Source organism: Mobula hypostoma, chromosome 16 (assembly GCF_963921235.1).
Source record: "Mobula hypostoma chromosome 16, sMobHyp1.1, whole genome shotgun sequence".
NCBI classification, from domain to species: domain Eukaryota; kingdom Metazoa; phylum Chordata; class Chondrichthyes; order Myliobatiformes; family Myliobatidae; genus Mobula; species Mobula hypostoma.
Genome location: NC_086112.1, coordinates 28,624,595 through 28,642,811, shown reverse-complemented (window position 1 = coordinate 28,642,811; position 18,217 = coordinate 28,624,595). Strand labels below are relative to the sequence as shown.

Here is an 18,217-nt window from a genome sequence, read left to right as displayed (position 1 = left end):
GTTTTTGCAGGGTGGGATGTCTGGGACTGGTGGGTCACCTCAGTGCCAAGGCCAAACAAACTTGTGTCATTTCACTAGATTTTTGAGCCACAATGAATTACGCAACTTTATGGCAGGTACTTCACATCAAATCTTCAGACTGAACATAGATACAGAAGAGTCTACAGATATTGTAACCTGGAGCAAAACAAAAAGTGCTGGAGGAACTCAGCATGTCAGATAGCTCCAGGTGAAAGGTCTACTAAGCATCAACTAAACATTTCCCTCCATTGATGCTGTCTGACCCACTGAGTTCCTCCAGCACTCTCAGTGCGAACATGCACTGTTTCAAAAAAATATTTAATCAGTGCATATATGTCAAACATGCTCACCTTCATCAGCATTTCCATATGTACAACATTTATGGTAGCCAGCAATTAGAATCAAAATACTTGGAAAAGATAAATAAATGAGGTATTGCAGAAACTACTCACCCAGCATTGTTAACAACAATATCTACAAGGAAGAAGAAAAAAAGAATTTATTAAGTTGGAAGGCTGAACCAGAATTTAAAATCAATTTTTCAAAAATGTTTTCAAAATATGACACAATCATCCAGAATACCAACCTTAAATTGTGGGGATGAAGACCTATATTGTGCCAGAAATATTCCACGATAAAAGCATATTTAAAAAAGGTTGAGTTATCTGAGTGACCTGCCTGCCTGACTTTCAAAGCTTCCAAAATTAACTTGAAAACCCCTGAAACTTCTCACTTGCCATTCTTCCTTGAGTAACAAAATCTTCTAAAACACGTAAGGGCTGAAGCAAGGAGAACAAGAATGTCTGATGTAGCTGATAGTTAATCTTGAACAGATCTGTAAGAATGCTGCCAAGTCTTGAAGGGAAGTTGGGCAGGTTTAGACTTCATTCATTAGAGGACAAGATAGCAGTGATATTATGTGTATAAAATCACAAGGGGCATAGATAGGCTCAATGTGCATAGAATTTTTCCTAGAGTTGGGGAATCAAGAACTAAAAAAGGGCATAGGTTTAATATGAGAGGGGAAACATTTATTAAAAATCTAAGGGGAAAGACATATTAAAAATCTAAGGAACAACTTTTTCACCCAGAGGGTAGCTGATATATGTAATGAGCTACCAGAAGTAGTAATTGAAGCAGTTAACAACATTTAAAAGGTATTTGGATAAGTACATGAATAGGAAAGGCTTAAAGGGATACAGGCAAGTGGGACCAGCATAGATGAAAATCATAGTCAGTGGGCCAAATGGCCTGTTTGCAGACCCTACAACTCCATGACTCTAGTGAATATTTTCTTTAAACTTCAATGAAGCCTATTGGAACAGGAATCCAGAAACAGAGTAATGAAACAGACAAGCTGAAGCACAGGTTTAGCAATGCAAGATAAATGAGCGAAGAAAAAATTGCTCCAGCTCCAACTGATCACTCTCGTAATCTGTCATTGCTGATGCTATCGAATGAAGAGCATTCAAGCATCCCTATCTGGAAGCAACAGCAGAGTCATGAATAGTAGTCACAGTCTGTGTTTATGAAACATAGAAACATAGAAACATAGAAAATAGGTGCAGGAGTAGGCCATTCAGCCCTTCGAGCCTGCACCGCCATTTATTATGATCATGGCTGATCATCCAACTCAGAACCCCGCCCCAGCCTTCCCTCCATACCCCCTGACCCCTGTAGCCACAAGGGCCATATCTAACTCCCTCTTAAACATAGCCAATGAACTGGCCTCAACAGTTTCCTGTGGCAGAGAATTCCACAGATTCACCACTCTCTGTGTGAAGAAGTTTTTCCTAATCTCGGTCCTAAAAGGCTTCCCCTCTAGCCTCAAACTGTGACCCCTCGTTCTGGACTTCCCCAACATCGGGAACAATCTTCCTGCATCTAGCCTGTCCAATCCCTTTAGGATCTTATACGTTTCAATCGGATCCCCCCTCAATCTTCTAAATTCCAACAAGTACAAGCCCAGTTCATCCAGTCTTTCTTCATATGAAAGTCCTGCCATCCCAGGAATCAATCTGGTGAACCTTCTTTGTACTCCCTCTATGGCAAAGATGTCTTTCCTCAGATTAGGGGACCAAAACTGCACACAATACTCCGGGTGTGGTCTCACCAAGGCCTTGTACAACTGCAGTAGTACCTCCCTGCTCCTGTACTCGAATCCTCTCGCTATAAATGCCAGCATACCATTTGCCTTTTTCACCGCCTGCTGTACCTGCATGCCCACTTTCAATGACTGGTGTATAATGACACCCAGGTCTCGTTGCACCTCCCCTTTTCCTAATCGGCCACCATTCAGATAATAATCTGTTTTCCTATTTTTGCCACCAAAGTGGATAACTTCACATTTATCCACATTAAATTGCATCTGCCATGAGTTTGCCCACTCACCCAACCTATCCAAGTCACCCTGCATCCTCTTAGCATCCTCCTCACTGCTAACACTGCCACCCAGCTTTGTGTCATCCGCAAACTTGGAGACGCTGCATTTAATTCCCTCATCCAAGTCATTAATATATATTGTAAACAACTGGGGTCCCAGCACTGAGCCTTGCGGTACCCCACTAGTCACCGCCTGCCATTCTGAAAAGGTCCCATTTATTCCCACTCTTTGCTTCCTGTCTGCCAACTAATTCTCCACCCACACCAATACCTTACCCCCAATACCGTGTGCTTTAAGTTTGCACACTAATCTCCTGTGTGGGACCTTGTCAAAAGCCTTTTGAAAATCCAAATATACCACATCCACTGGTTCTCCCCTATCCACTCTACTAGTTACATCCTCAAAAAATTCTATGAGATTCGTCAGACATGATTTTCCTTTCACAAATCCATGCTGACTTTGTCCGATCATTTCACCACTTTCCAAATGTGCTGTTATCACATCCTTGATAACTGACTCCAGCAGTTTCCCCACCACCGACGTTAGGCTAACCGGTCTATAATTCCCCGGTTTCTCTCTCCCTCCTTTTTTAAAAAGTGGGGTTACATTAGCCACCCTCCAAACATGTACCACTATTGTCATCTCTGACATTCAACTCAATAATTACACTTATTTTCCCAAAGGAAAAAGCCTCCCATTGAATCATTCAGTGAGAGTGATATCACCACCATATTTTAAATATTTAAAATGTATTAAATTTATACAACAACATACTCAGGAACATCATGCTTCAACATCAGCTAATTTTCACTCCAGAAAATACAAATGATTATAAAAATTGACACATTGGAATTCAATACATAACAAATGCAAACAATTCTGACAATTTATCACAGATTTAAAGTATTCCCTATGAATGGTAATTATTCCCTCTCCCCACAGTATAGTAAAAGCAGGTTCCATCAATACTAACAAATCTCTTCATCTATGCTTTAAGGAAATAATCTCAATTTCTATAACCTCTCTCACAAACTACCATCCCAATAAATATCCTCTGAAACTGTCAACGAGTTACCCAATAGTGAGATGATCAGAAGTAGCTGCAATAAACTGAGTTAGGAACCTCCCTGCACTGACAATCTATCCTTTTATTGATCTCTTTCTATAGAGTATTCAGTGACTGAATCTCCACAGCCCTCTTAGGTAGAGAATTTTAAGGTTTAATACTCTGGGTGGCGAAACTTCTTTTCACGTCAGTCCTGAATGATTAACACCCTTACTTTGAACCTGTGGTCCTAATTCTGAACACTCTACCGGGGAAACATTATCCTTGTTTCTACCCTTTTATGCACAATAAGAATTATGTCTCAATACGATCACTTCTCATGCTTCTGAACCCAAGACAGTACAGACTCGTGCTACTTAATATTTGATCACAAGATAGGTTCTGGGAAGTAGGATTTATCTCATGAACCATTGTCTGTTATCATTAAATAGGAATACCAAAACTGCTTTTATTTTATTTATTTAATTTATTCATCTGAGCCCTTTCTAACAATAAAAAGTCTTTATTCTTGTAATAAATCCTCTTGGCATACTATTTACCTTCCCAATTGTTTGCTTCATCCTGTGACAAGTAAATCTGAACCTGAATCTGAACTTGCCATTACAATATGTATAATGGCATCCAGGTCCCTCTCGATACAATCACCTCCCAATTTCTTCGATTTAAACAAAAAAAAAATCCCCTTTTCTATTTATTCTAATAAAGTGGATAATCACACACCCTCCTCTTTTTTTCCCTACCTGCCTGGGGCTCGGTATTTCCCTCTGGAATTGGATCCTCAGCTTCCTCTTAGGAAAACCACAGTCAGTATAGAGCAACGATAATATCTCCTCGCTGACAATCAACAGAGACACACCTCAAGGGCTTGAGCTTAGCCCGCTGCTCTATCTTCTTTACACTCATGATTGTGTAGCTAGGCACAGCTCAAATAACAACTATAAATTTACAGATGACACCATGGTTGTTGGCAAAATCTCAGATGGAAAAGAGATGATGTACAGGAGTGAGATAATCTCAACCTCACACTCAACATCAGCAAGACCAAGGAGTTGATCACAGATTTCAGAAAAGGGAACTCAGGAGAACACACGTCAGTTCTCATGAAGGGGCCAGTGATACAAAGGTAGAATAGCTTTAAGTTCCTAGGTGTCAACATCTCAGAGAAACTGTCCTGGGCCCAACACACTGAAATGAACACGAAGAAGCCATACCAGCAGCTCTACTTCATTATATGTTTGAGGAGATTTGTTATGTTGCCAAAAACCATTACAAATTTCTACAGATGAACAGTGGAGACCATTCTGACTGGATGCATCACAGCCTTGTATGGAGGCTCCAATGCACAGGATCGCAAGAGGCTACAGAGGGTTGGAGACTTCCACAGGCACAACCCTCCCCACATCAAGGACACCTTCAAGAGGTAGTGCCTCAAGAAAGAGGTATATCCATCATTAAGGGCCACACCATCCAGGACAGCCCTCTTTTCATTACGATCTTTAATGAGGAGAAACAGAAGCCTGAAGACCCACACTCAACAATTCAAGACTAACTTCTTCCCTTCCATCAACAGATTGCTAAACAGTCCATGAAAAATACCTCATTATTCCTTCATTTTGAATTGTCATTTTATGTTTTTGCACTACACTGCTGTTGTAAGACATCAAATTTCACATAAGATAGTAATAATAAACCTGATTCTGCTATTCCTACATTCTTTGTTTTCATACTTTTGTCCATGTTCTCACTCTAACTGCTCCTGTTCACTTACTAACCAGATAACCTTGTTTGCAGCTTATTCCCATGGTCACACTGCTTTTACAAACAAGTATCACCACACTATAGTTCTCTCGAGCTTTTGTCTACTTCCTATTTCTTACAAAGACCTTCAACCTGAATCCTTAGCCATTTCTCTTCTCCAAGATGCACCCTGACTAATAAATATTTAGACCATTTTTGTTTCCATTTTAGATTTACAGTACCTGTTTTTTATTTTCACTTACTAGAGCAGAAAATGTTGGTCAAATGCTATATAATTTCTAACTTTGTTATTTTCCTCAGTGTTCTGGGATGCAAACTACCTGGTTAATGTGACCTTTGTACATTTTCTTTGCTACCAACCATCTCTATTTTTATGCAATGCAAGTGAAGAGCCAAGTCCTCAACATTTAAATCAAACTTTCTAACTTAAAATAATTGAAAAGCAATGGAATTGTTCTTGTAGGTTGTAGACCTTAAACAACAGTAAACAATTGTCTATTTGACCATGAATCAACCCAATCCATATTTAACAAAAACTACCCGATTGCTGTTACGATGATTTGAGTGCTATCTGAGTTAGTCACTACTTTCACTGTGATTCCTTTTCTACCCCCCCATATAATTTTTAAATTCAGCCAGATTCTTAAATTATGATCCCAACATTTATCATAAATTTCATTTATTTATTTTTAATCTCAATATCTTTCATAAACCAGTAAGTTTTTACAATGACTTTCCTTTTTCCTTTTGTGGTAATGTCTCTGATTTTCAATCAGACTATTTTCTCTGAAGGTGACTTGTTGTTCATTTACTACTTTGCTTAATAATCTTTGATTACAAACATACCCAGATCACTTAACAACTCACTGAAATTATCCCTCCTCCTTATCCTCTTCTTTCCCATATCGCATCTAATCCTAATTATATGATTACTATTCCCCAAATGACTTCCACTAACCCCACTAGCTCATCCACCATTGGAATGAGAGCTTATTCCTCTCTTTAACACTTCTCTCACTGGACTGGAAAACATACTGACCAAGGATGTTCCCTTGTACAATTTCAGGAATCACTCTACTTTTCCTTTTACAGTGTTATTTCCATTATTAATAGGATAACTAAAATTCTCTCATTATCTCTACTACTCCAACTCCTGCATTTCTCCCAAGTAGGAAGTGCACATTCTGCATTTGAGCCAGTCCTCAGTTAATGCCATTGTATCAAAATGGCACATGGTTATTTGTGCCTGCAGTCCACAATAGTATGACTAGACTTACAAGTATTTGTAAGTATACAGTATGTATGTAACACCTTCTTAGACAAACCTGTAACTTTTTGTCCCATTCACCTCATTACTATATTATTACTTCCCTGAATATTTTCTTTTTCTTATCTCTCTCTGCTTAAGCCCGTTGCATCCATCCCCTCCCCCCACCCCCACCCCCACCAAATTAATTCAACCTCCCTCAATACAACACAAGCAGCACCAGCTAACATCCCTAAGGACATGGACAACATACTGGCCCCATTAAATTGCAACAAGCTCATTTTTTGTAGGTCGTCATTAAGTGTAAATACCATCAAATAAATCATCACTCACCAATCTTTCCATAGGTATCTAAAGCAGTCTGAACAACCTTTTCTCCTTCTTCAACAGAATCTGGAAGTCACAGGAAACCACATTTAGAATTGCTAAATGAAAGTCAAATTGCATATTGCTTGTAAAAAGTCCTCAGAATTCCAAGTGCATAGAATGTATATTGCAGTTTTATTGCACAACTCAACCATAGCTTTAATCTTATTTCAATTTTCTAAATGTTAATGCATTTACTGAACAAGTCTTTGAACATTTGCCACAGATTAATTAAATCAGTTGCCAGTGCTTTAAAAGGAATCACAGACCTGGTGATTGGGAAGAGAGGATGGGAATCAGAGCCCCGTTGAGCAAAGGAGCATGGGAACGAGCCATGAAATGCTAGAGCGAGCACGGAAACCAGAGCCAAGTAATGGAAATGTAGCTCAGAAATCAGGGTCTGAATGCGTAAGAATGAGTTGGGAACCAAAATCCAGGTAAGAGAAAAGGGAGGGTAGAAAACATCTACTTAACGAGCCAGTTACCAAACCATTAGGATTTTCAAATAATTGGACAGCAGACAGTTAAGAGTTTTACTGTATTACATCTTTTTCCTTTATCATTTCACGATGTTCATAGCTTCAGGAAACAGCTTGATCCGCACAGATCCCACAGGTTACTATAATACAGTGGAACATATTGCGGTTTAAAAAAAAAATCCAAACCGAACTTATCCCTTATTATTGGAACATACTGTTAGCCTCATCCAAATATTACTTGACATCTAACACAACCCATGCCTACATTCTATTTTAAAGATCAATAAAACATAATACGTATTTCTAACACAACAAACATCTCTATCGCAATTGTGCAAAAGGGAATATTTACAGAAACCAGTGATGAACTAAGCAGAAACAAGAACAGAAAAGCAGAGCAATATTGAAGGCCAAAGGAAGTGCTGTCACAATAACTTTATGAAATACTGTGCCATGTCAATCCTTACATGTTTATTCTTCGTTTCTCCATGTGAAGTAAACCTACAAAATGTAGTGGTTGGATTAGTATTCCATTTTGATTTTCAGGCTAATATTGTTTTAGAGCTGCTACAGCAGCTCTCTTTCCATCCTGGGTACATTTATTAATTTCATGTAACTCAGAAGACACTGCTATAGTCATAAACTTGGAACAGACTGACAGCCCAAACATGCTTTTCTGGTAATACAAAGTCAAATAGTCTCATAAAAATTCTGAGATCCAGAAACACATCTCAGACAACTTCAAAAGTAATTTTTAAGATTTCAATCATAATGCAGTTTGATTTTCAAAACAAAGATGCCCTAGTGCAGCAGTCAAATGTTGGTTTTGAAAATAAATCAGTTTAGAGACACAAGCCATGGAGAGTGAAATGTTATAAGAAAAGAGCTGCAAATATTCAGGCAGCATACAAGAAAGAAAGGCTGAATTAAGCCACCCAGGTTATAAGACCTTGTTCTCTTTTATCTCCAGAAACGCAGACAGCCATGCAGAATATTTCCAGGATTTCCTGTTATGTTCATTGTTACAGACACATTGGGATCAAGGTACAGAGAAAATGGAGAAGGAAAGAGAAAACAAAAGAGATTAAGTAATAAAAGCATGGAAAATGTAAAATTACCTAAGTTGATACTAATAAACCTAAATAGGTACTAATAAAAAGTAAAAATATAAAACAGTCTAATTCAGAAACAAACATTGGAAATCTGGAATGTAAACACCAAATGCAGATGATATGGAATAGCCAAACTCAGTGTGGCAACATGTGAGTCAGAAGATAATTCGCTGTTTCTTAGTTTTATGTTAATCTTAGCTGAATTAGCGAATGTTGAACACTGTTTTCTTAATAACTTTTTATAAGATTTGTAGTTTTTAACAAACTCATGTATTTTTCACACTTACTGGCAGCAGTATAGCAGCCAAAGCAGTAGTTTATCACCCTTCTCATTTTTCATTGGCTAAATTCAAGAGATTGAGTTCAAGAGCCGTGAGGTTATATTACAGCTATACAAGACCCTGGTCAGGCCCCACTTGGAATACTGTGCTCAGTTCTGGTCACCTCACTACAGGAAGGATGTGGATACTATAGAGAGAGTGCAGAGAAGATTTACAAGAATGTTGTCTCGAATAGAGGGTGTACCTTATGAGAATAGGTTGAGTGTACTTGGCCTTTTCCCTTTGGAGTGATGGAGGATGAGAAGTGACCTGACAGAGGTGCACAAGATGATGAGGAGCATTGATTGTGTGGATAGTCAGTGGCTTTTTTCCCAGGGCTGAAATAGCTAATACAAGGGGGCATAGTTTTAAGGTGCTTGGAAATAGGTACCAAGGGGATGTCAGGAGTAAGTTTTTCCACACAGAGAGTGGTGGGTGCGTGGAATGCACTGCCGGCGATGGTGGAAGCTGATACAATAGGGTCTTTTAGAAGCCTCTTAGATAGCTTAGAAAAATATAGGGCTATGCGCTAGGGAAATCCTAGGCAGTCTCTAGAGTAGGTTACAAGGTCGGCACAACATTGTGGGCCAAAGTGCCTGTAATGTGCTGTAAATTTCTATGTTCTATGTTGCAAGTATTAGCACGTTACCCACTTGATGTTACTGTGTTAATTATGTAGTCTTAACTAACTTATCACTAAGGAATTTCTTTTATCTCATCTATAAAATTGACAGATTATTCAGAAGTGCTGTCTTTTATTCCTTTTACACCCTTTTGTGGTCATTGGCATAATTTCTCAGCGGTCTCTTTAGCTTACTTTGGATTTGTATGTCTGTTTGTACTCTGAAATAAACTAAAATCTTCCAATTATGACCGCTCGCCATCTTTGACTCCCAGAAGAACCCTAAGGATCAGAAACTAAACAAAGATCCAATATGAAGGAGGCAAATGTGCAGTGTGAGAACACGATGGGAGACACTGGAAGCTCGGGTTCACATTTATAGACTGATGGATGCATAACAGAGCTGCACTTGTCCATTCCATTTTTTCAGTCTTTCACCAACCTTAAGGCTGTACGACCCAAAGTAATTTTTGTTAGAGTATGCAACACATTGTGAAATCCAAAACCAGCGTATATGAGGCACCAGACTACAGTTAAGAATGATTTATCTTTTAATTATACTTGATGGTGCAGCAAAGACTGGTGATTTTCAGTTATAGCCCATGTACAGTCAATAACAGCTGAGCCAATTGCTTTTATTTACTACAGTAACATAGCCTTTACCATAAAAAAGAGCCAATGATTTATAAATAGTCAGCCATTAACAAACATAGGAAATGATGGAAAAATTAGGAGAAGAGTAAATGGTTACCAAAATAATGGTGCTGAAATACAGGGGCATCAATCTCCATTAGGAACCCCTATAAAGGGAGGCAGAAATAAAATATTCTCTAGGAGATGGGGGGGATTCTTAAATAGGAGTAGCCTAGCATTGGAATGTGCTTGACAGATAAAATGTCAGACAGTTATTTCACATTACTGATCAAGACACTGGCACCAGAAAATGTTGATGGGGCTTCAAGTCCATTACAGGCTAGAATGAAACAGCTCAGAAACTTATGTTTCATGTAGATACTCAGTGGTCACGTTATTAGGTACCTCATGTTTGTTCATGGCCCTCTGCTGCTGTAAGCCCATCCACTTCAAGGTTTGAAGTGTTCTCCATTCAGGGATGCTCTTCTGCTCACCAACATTGTAATGCATAGTTATTGCCTTCTTGACAGCTTGAACCAGTCAGGCCATTCTCCTTCGCCCTCTTTCATAACAAGCCATTTTTGCCCACAGAACTGCCACTCACTGGGTGGTTTTCTGTTTTCCACATCATTCTCTGTACAAACTCTGGAGACTATAGTGCCATAAAATTCCAGGAGATCAGCAATTGTTGAGATACTCAAACCACTAGGTCTGGTACTAACAATCCTGCCACAGTCAAATCCACTTGGATCACATTTCTTCCCCGTTCTGATGTTTGGTCTGAACAACAAATGAACCTCTTAACCATGTCTGCATGCTTTCATGAATTGAGTTGCTGCCTTGATTGGGTGATTAGGTATTTGTATTAACAGGTGTACCTAATAAAGTGCCCATTGAGTGTACAGCAAGGGAAAATAAGGGAGTTGCACAGAAGTTCTAAAACAATACGAATTTCAAAATCAATGAATCCCAACATTACATCTGCAAACCGTAATTCTACATTTGAAAAAATAAATATTGAAGTAATCAGAATTAAGTCACCCTAGTCATATCCCAAAGAACCTCAGACTAAATATCCACACATTCCAGCTCTACATGTTTGATTCATTTATACCTTGTGTCTTCAAGACTCTGATGACAAGCCACCAGCATCCCTGACTTCTCAGACCAGCTGAGAGGCATCACCTGCTAAGCCAAGTAACCAGGTGCATTTTGTTTCACCTGTACAATATTTATGCCTGCCATTGCTTATAGCTGGTGCAGCTATCATGGGCCCATTCATTTTAACAGGTTACTGAACTTGTTTACAAAAGAAAATGCAGTTAAATCATTGATTTTATTTTACTTTATCATTCATTAATATTAATTTCTAGTAGCTGAAGTATTTTTATTTTTCATAATTACTTGCACCTTTTTTAATAGAACTATTTGAATGCATCTTACCATCAAAGTGCTTTAAAGACAATAAGAAAGACCTCTTGACAGCAGAAAACAATGAAATGACTTCCATATTTCTTTTGGGGAGGTGTGGGAAGGGTGATGCTCTGGTTGCCAGGCCAAGGCCTAGTGTCCTTTGACAAACGTTTGGCTTCAGGTAACAGTACACTTGCAGTCCTCCTACTCAATTAGTTACACAGAATCACATGAAGCAAGTGTAGGTGGAAGAGTGCAAGGCTTCATCGTAAGCAGGAAGCCACTCAAACTGATGCTGCCAACACATTAGCAGCTAACAGGCAATATCAAGCCAAGTTGGAAGCCCAGGCTAACCAGAGGGATGCTGGTAGACTATGGCAGGGTCTAAATGAGATCACTGGGTGCAAAGAAAAGGCTGGGAATATCAATAACCGTGGCGCTTCTCTTCCTGACGAACTTAACGTATTCTACGCGAGATTCAAACAGAAGAGGAGCGTCCCCCTCCCTCCGGATGAACCCGACCTGGTGGCATCAAGATTCATCATCACCGAGGAGGACGTCAGAAGGGCCTTCCTGAAGATAAATCCAAAGAAGGCAACGGGCCCAGATGGCATCCCGGGATGGGTTCTCCAGGCCTGTGCAAGTGAGCTAGCTGGAGTGTTTGCTGTCATCTTCAACTGCTCCGTGCTTCAGTCTAAGATCCCCTCGTGTTTTGAGAAGGCAACGATAAGTCCGGTGCCAAAGAATAGCAAGGTGGCATGCCTGAATGACTGCCAACATGTGGCTCTGACATCAATTGCTATGAAGTGCTTCGAGTGATTGGTTATGGCACACGTCAACCACAGTCTACCGGTCAACCTCGACGCTTTGCAATTCGCCTACCGGAGCAACAGGTCAAAGGCAGATGCCATCTCTCTGGCCCTACATTCCTCCTTAGAACACCTGGAGAATAAAGACACATAAGTAAGGCTCCATTTCATTGACTACAGCTCTGCCTTCATTCCAACCATACCATCATTCCAAATAAACTGATTCCTAAGCTCCGGAACCTGGGCCTTAGCACTCAGATCTAGAGCTGGATCTTCAACTTCCTCACAGACAGGACCCAGGCTGTAAAAATAGGGGACAAACTCTCCTCTACAATCACTCTGAGCACTGGTGCCCTACAAGGCTGTGTACTCAGCCCCCTGCTGTACTCACTGTACACCCATGATTGTGTAGCAAAGTTTCCATCGAACTCAATATATAAGTTTGCTGTTAACACCAGAATTGTAGGCTGCATCTCGGGTAATGATGAGTTTGAGTACAGAGAGGAAATTAAGAACCTGGTGGCATGATGCAAAGACAATAACCTATCCCTCAACGTCAGCAAGACGCAGGAATTGGTTGTTGACTTCAGAAGGAGTAGCTGACCGCACAACCCCATTTACATCGGTGGTGCTCAAGTGGAACAGGTCAAAAGCTTTAAGTTCCTCGGGGTCAATATCACAAATGACCTGACTTGGTCCAACCAAGCAGAGTCCATTGCCAAGAAGGCCCACCAGCGCCTTTACTTCCTAAGAAAGCTAAAGAAATTTGGCCCATCCCCTAAAACCCTCACTAATTTTTATAGATGCACCGTAGAAAGCATTCTTCTAGGGTGCATCACAACCTGGTATGGAAGTTGTCCTGTCCAAGACCGGAAGAAGCTGCAGAGAATTGTGAACACAGCCCAGCACATCACACAAACCAATCTTCCATCCATGGACTCACTTTACACCGCACACTGTCGGAGCAGTGCTGCCAGGATAATCAAGGACACAACCCACCCAGCCAACACACTTTTCATCCCTCTTCCCTCTGGGAGAAGGCTCAGGAGCTTCAAGACTCATAAGGCCAGATTTGGGGACAGCTTCTTTCCAACTGTAACAAGACTGCTGAATGGATCCTGACCCAGATCTGGGCCGTACCCTCCAAATATCCGGAACTGCCTCTCGGTTTTTTTTGCCCTACGTTACTTTCCCTTTTCTATTTTCTATTTATGACTTATAATATAAATTTTTAATATTTACTATCGATTTGTACTGCAGGGAGCGCGAAGCGCAGAATCAAATATCGCTATGATGATTGTACGCTCGAGTATCAATTGTTTGGCGACAATAAAGTATAAAGTAAAGTCATCCTGGCAGAATTCACACTCTGTCAAACAACATTATTCAGACACATTCTTTACAAATTAGTTAACAGCAAGTATTAGCCAGAATTTATCTAGCTCAATTACCTACCCAAATGCAATTTTTGCAACACTAAGAATATGGATGGAAAAAAAATTAGAATTTTCACCCTTTTATTGGTAAAGTCAGAAGAGACTGCATGCCATACCATTTTCAAAATGCCGTGTTCAATCAACATTGTCACTACTTTCTGTTTTAATTGACTGAAAGACTGATAATTTTTCCCCCACTACAAATAGCAAAGGTAAATAAACAATACACAAAAAAACTATGCCAAAAATAAAACCGCAACAGTATGACCAGAACCTATTGTTACAACATCATGAAATCATTCTTCACTGAAGACTTCAAGCCTAATTCTATCAAGGATATAATCAATGTTCTCTCTCATTTGTAATGACCAGTGTGCGCAACAATCTTGTGCTGTGCATTTTTTTTGCCCAGTGACAACAACATGTGCTCACTGAATAATTTAGATTATGATAACACTCAGTCCTTGTTTATTGTCATTTAGACATGCATACATGCATTAGGAAATGATAGTGTTCCTCCAGAGTGATATCACAGAAAAACAGGACAAACCAAAGACTAACACTGACAGAACCACATAATTATAATATATAGTTACAGCAGTGCAAAGCAATACCATAATTTGATGAAGAGCAGACCATGGGCACAGTAAAAAAAAAAAGTCTCAAAGTCCCGATCGACTCCCGAGTCCCCGATAGCAGGCGGCAAAAGGGAGAAACTCCCTGCCATAAACCTCTAGGCACCGACAACTGCCAATCCATTGGAAGCACCCGACAACAGCCGACACTGAGTCCATCCATCCGAAAACTTCGAGCCTCCAACCAGCCCCTCCGATACAACCTCCCGAGCACCATCCTCTACCGAGCGCCTCCGACCCCGCCCCGGCTGCCAAAACAAGCATAGCCGAGGATTCGGGGCCTTTTCCTCCGGAGATTCCGGACCACACAATAGCAGCGGCAGCGAAGCGGGCATTTCAGAAGTTTCTCCAGATGTTCTTCCATACTCTCACGTCTGTCTCCATCAAATCAGAATTGTGCACGGTACTCTACTTGACAGATTACAGATATCATTCACCAGAGTGGCCATGCGCACTGCGTCGCGCTGCCATCTTCTCCTCCTCCTTCAATAAAAGGAGTATAAATAAGCCAGTTCTAAAAACTGCAGACAGTCATCGCAAACTCCAAGTTGTCAACACCGTCCACATGACAAACCAGAGAAGGAAATGTAATTGCATACAATCATAAAACATACTTAACATACCAATGAGGTATTGGGTTACAACCTTTTTTGCGCAGTTTAAATTCCTTTGCGCGCTAGTAGCAAAAGATGTGCACACATGCACACCTTAGAGGGAACAATGGATATAATTAGGACATTTACAAAAACTGCAATTTGTTGTACGTTGATAGTTAAAAAGAATAGTTAAATTGTCTCAAATATATTTTTCTTGGTAGTTAAACTGTTATGATCTTCTACAGCGTAGTCAGGAAACAGATACTGATGCATTTCTATAGTAAAATAAGGGAACTTGTTAAACTGAAATTAAAAAAAGATAAACACAATACCATAGCTGGCCACAGCATTGCCTCCTTTTGCCCTTATCTCTTCCACCACTCTATCTGCAGCAGATGAACATTTGCCTTCTCCTTTGATGTCACCGCCAAGGTCATTTACTGAAGAGAAAAAAAAATGATACGTATTACAGACAGAAAGCATTATTTCAAGCTTCTATGATGTGGGCAGGGACACATAAGCAAGAGTAGCAAATTCAATCCCTGAACTCCCCATTCCTAAAAAAATATTTTAGGAAATTTAGAAATGTATACTTCATTTTAACAGTATCTCTGTACATCTCCTAAAATTAAAACATAATATCTCCTCATCTAAGTTCAATTTAATTATGTCATTTTTCATCCCTCTAAACTCCAGCACATACAGTCCATATCTTGGTCTATTCCAAGTCTGCTAAACATTTTTCAGAATGGATCTAATGTATCATTTATTCCTTAAATAAAGAGATTAATATGTACATCTGTAGTTCACAATGTGGGCCATATGGACACCCAGGTAGCCATGCCGATGTCGTACTGGCCACAAGTAAAAAATAGAAGAAACTAGGGGTCACAAGAGTTTCTGAATGGACCATGCTAAGTTTGCTGTTTTAATGAAATATTGCTAAAATATATAAATAAAAAACAAATATATGTAATTTAATTGAAACCCGAACGAAACGAATGTGAAAATATGCTAATGATGCAAATGAGGCATCAAAACAGCTTAGTCTGTGAGTATGTGCACATAAGAAATAGGAGCAGGAGTAGGCAATCCGGCCCATCGAGCCTCCCCCACCATTCAATAAGATCATGGCTGATCTGTCTGTAAACTCAGCTCCATCTAGAAACATAGAAAATAGGAAGAGTAGGCCATTTGGCCCTTCGAGCCTGCACCGCCATTCCGTATGATCATGGCTGATCATCCAACTCAGAACCCTGTACCTGCCTTCTCTCCATACCCGCAATCCCTTTAGCCACAAGGGCCTTATCTAACTCCCTCTTAAATATAGCCAATGAACTGGCCTCAACTGTTTCCTGTGGCAGAGAATTCCACAGATTCACCACTCTCTGTGTGAAGAAGTTTTTCTTCATCTCGGTTCTAAAAGGCTTCCCCTTTATCCTCAAACTATGACCCCTTGTTCTGGACTTCCCCAACATCGGGAACAATCTTCCTGCATCTAGCTTGCCCAAGCCCTTTAGAATTTTATACGTTTCAATAAGATCCTCCTCAATCTTCTAAATTCCAGTGAGTATAAGCCTAGTCGATCCAGTCTTTCATCATATGAAAGTCCTGCCATCCCAGGAATCAATCTGGTGAACCTTCTTTGTACTCCCTCTATGGCAAGAATGTCTTTCCTCAGATTGGGGAACCAAAACTGCACACAATACTCTAGGTGTGGTCTCACCAAGGCCTTTTACAACTGCAGTAGTACCTCCCTGCTCCTGTACTCGAATCCTCTCGCTATGAATGCCAGCATACCATTCGCCTTTTTCACCGCCTGCTGTACCTGCATGCCCACTTTCAATGACTGGTGCACAATGACACCCAGGTCTCGTTGCACCTCCCCTATTCCTAATCGGCCACCATTCAGATAATAATCTGTTTTCCTGTTCTTGCCACCAAAGTGGATAATTTCACATTCATCCACATTAAATTGCATCTGCCATGAATTTGCCCACTCACCTAACCTATCCAAGTCACCCTGCATCCTCTTAGCATCCTCTTCACAGCTAACACTGCCGCGCAGCTTTGTGTCATCCGCAAACTTGGAGACGCTGCATTTAATTCCCTCATCCAAGTCATTAATATATATTGTAAACAACTGGGGTCCCAGCACTGAACCTTGCGGTACCCCACTCATCACTGCCTGCCATTCTGAAAAGGTCCCGTTTATTCCCACTCTTTGCTTCCTGTCTGCCAACCAATTCTCTATCCACAATAATTCCATACCCCCAACACCATGTGCTTTAAGTTTGCACACTAATCTCCTGTGTGGGACCTTGTCAAAAGCCTTTTGAAAATCCAAATATACCACATCCACTGGTTCTCCCCTATCCACATTACTAGTTACATCCTCAAAAAATTCTATGAGATTCGCCAGACATGATTTTCCTTTCACAAATCCATGCTGACTTTGTCTGATTTCACCGCTTTCCAAATGTGCTGTTATCACATCTTTGATAACTGACTTGAGCATTTTCCCCACCTCCGATGTCAGGCTTACCGGTCTATAATTCCCCGGTTTCTTTCTCCCTCCTTTTTTAAAAAGCGGGGTTACATTAGCCACCCTCCAATCCTCAGGAACTAATCCAGAAACTAAAGTGTTTTGAAAAACTTATCACTAATGCATCCACTATTTCTTGTGCTACTTCCTTAAGCACCCTGGGATGCAGACCATCTGGCCTAGGGGATTTATCTGTCTTCAATCCCTTCAATTTACCTAACACCACTTCCCTACTAACATGTATTTCCCTCAGTTCCTCCATCTCACTGGACCCTCAGTCCCCTACTATTTCCGGAAGATTATTTATGTCGTCCTTAGTGAAGACAGAACCAAAGTAGTTATTCAATTGGTCTGCCATGTCCTTGTTCCCCATGATCAATTCACCTGTTTCTGACTGTAAGGGACCTACATTTGTCTTAACCAATCTTTTTCTTTTCACATATCTATAAAAGCTTTTACAGTCAGTTTTTATGTTCCCTGCCAGCTTTCTCTCATAATCTTTTTCCCTTTCCTAATTAAGCCCTTAATCTACCTGCCTTTTCCCCATAACCCTTAATTCCCTTACTATGTAAAAACCTATCTAACTGTATCTTAAATATATTTAGTGAATAAGCCTCAATTGCTTCCCTGGGCAGAGAATTCCACAGATTCACCACTCTCTTGGAAAAACAGTTTCTCCTCATCTCCATCCTAAATCTTCTCCCCTGAATCTTGAGGCAATGTCCCCTAGTTCTAGTCCAAGGGTCGGCAATCTTT

The 18,217-nt window shown here is 40.2% G+C and overlaps 1 protein-coding gene across 1 annotated transcript in view; it reads right to left on the bottom strand.

Annotated features, from left to right (window-relative positions):
- Positions 1-18,217, bottom strand: part of hsd17b4 (hydroxysteroid (17-beta) dehydrogenase 4) — a 133,106-nt gene that overhangs the window by 107,233 nt on the left and 7,656 nt on the right. The window contains exons 3-5 of the mRNA XM_063068703.1: positions 15,249-15,356; positions 6,829-6,888; positions 474-495 (exon numbers count right to left, since the gene is read on the bottom strand). Of these exons, the coding sequence (XP_062924773.1) occupies positions 474-495; positions 6,829-6,888; positions 15,249-15,356 (190 nt within the window). The remainder of the gene's footprint in view (positions 1-473; positions 496-6,828; positions 6,889-15,248; positions 15,357-18,217) is intronic.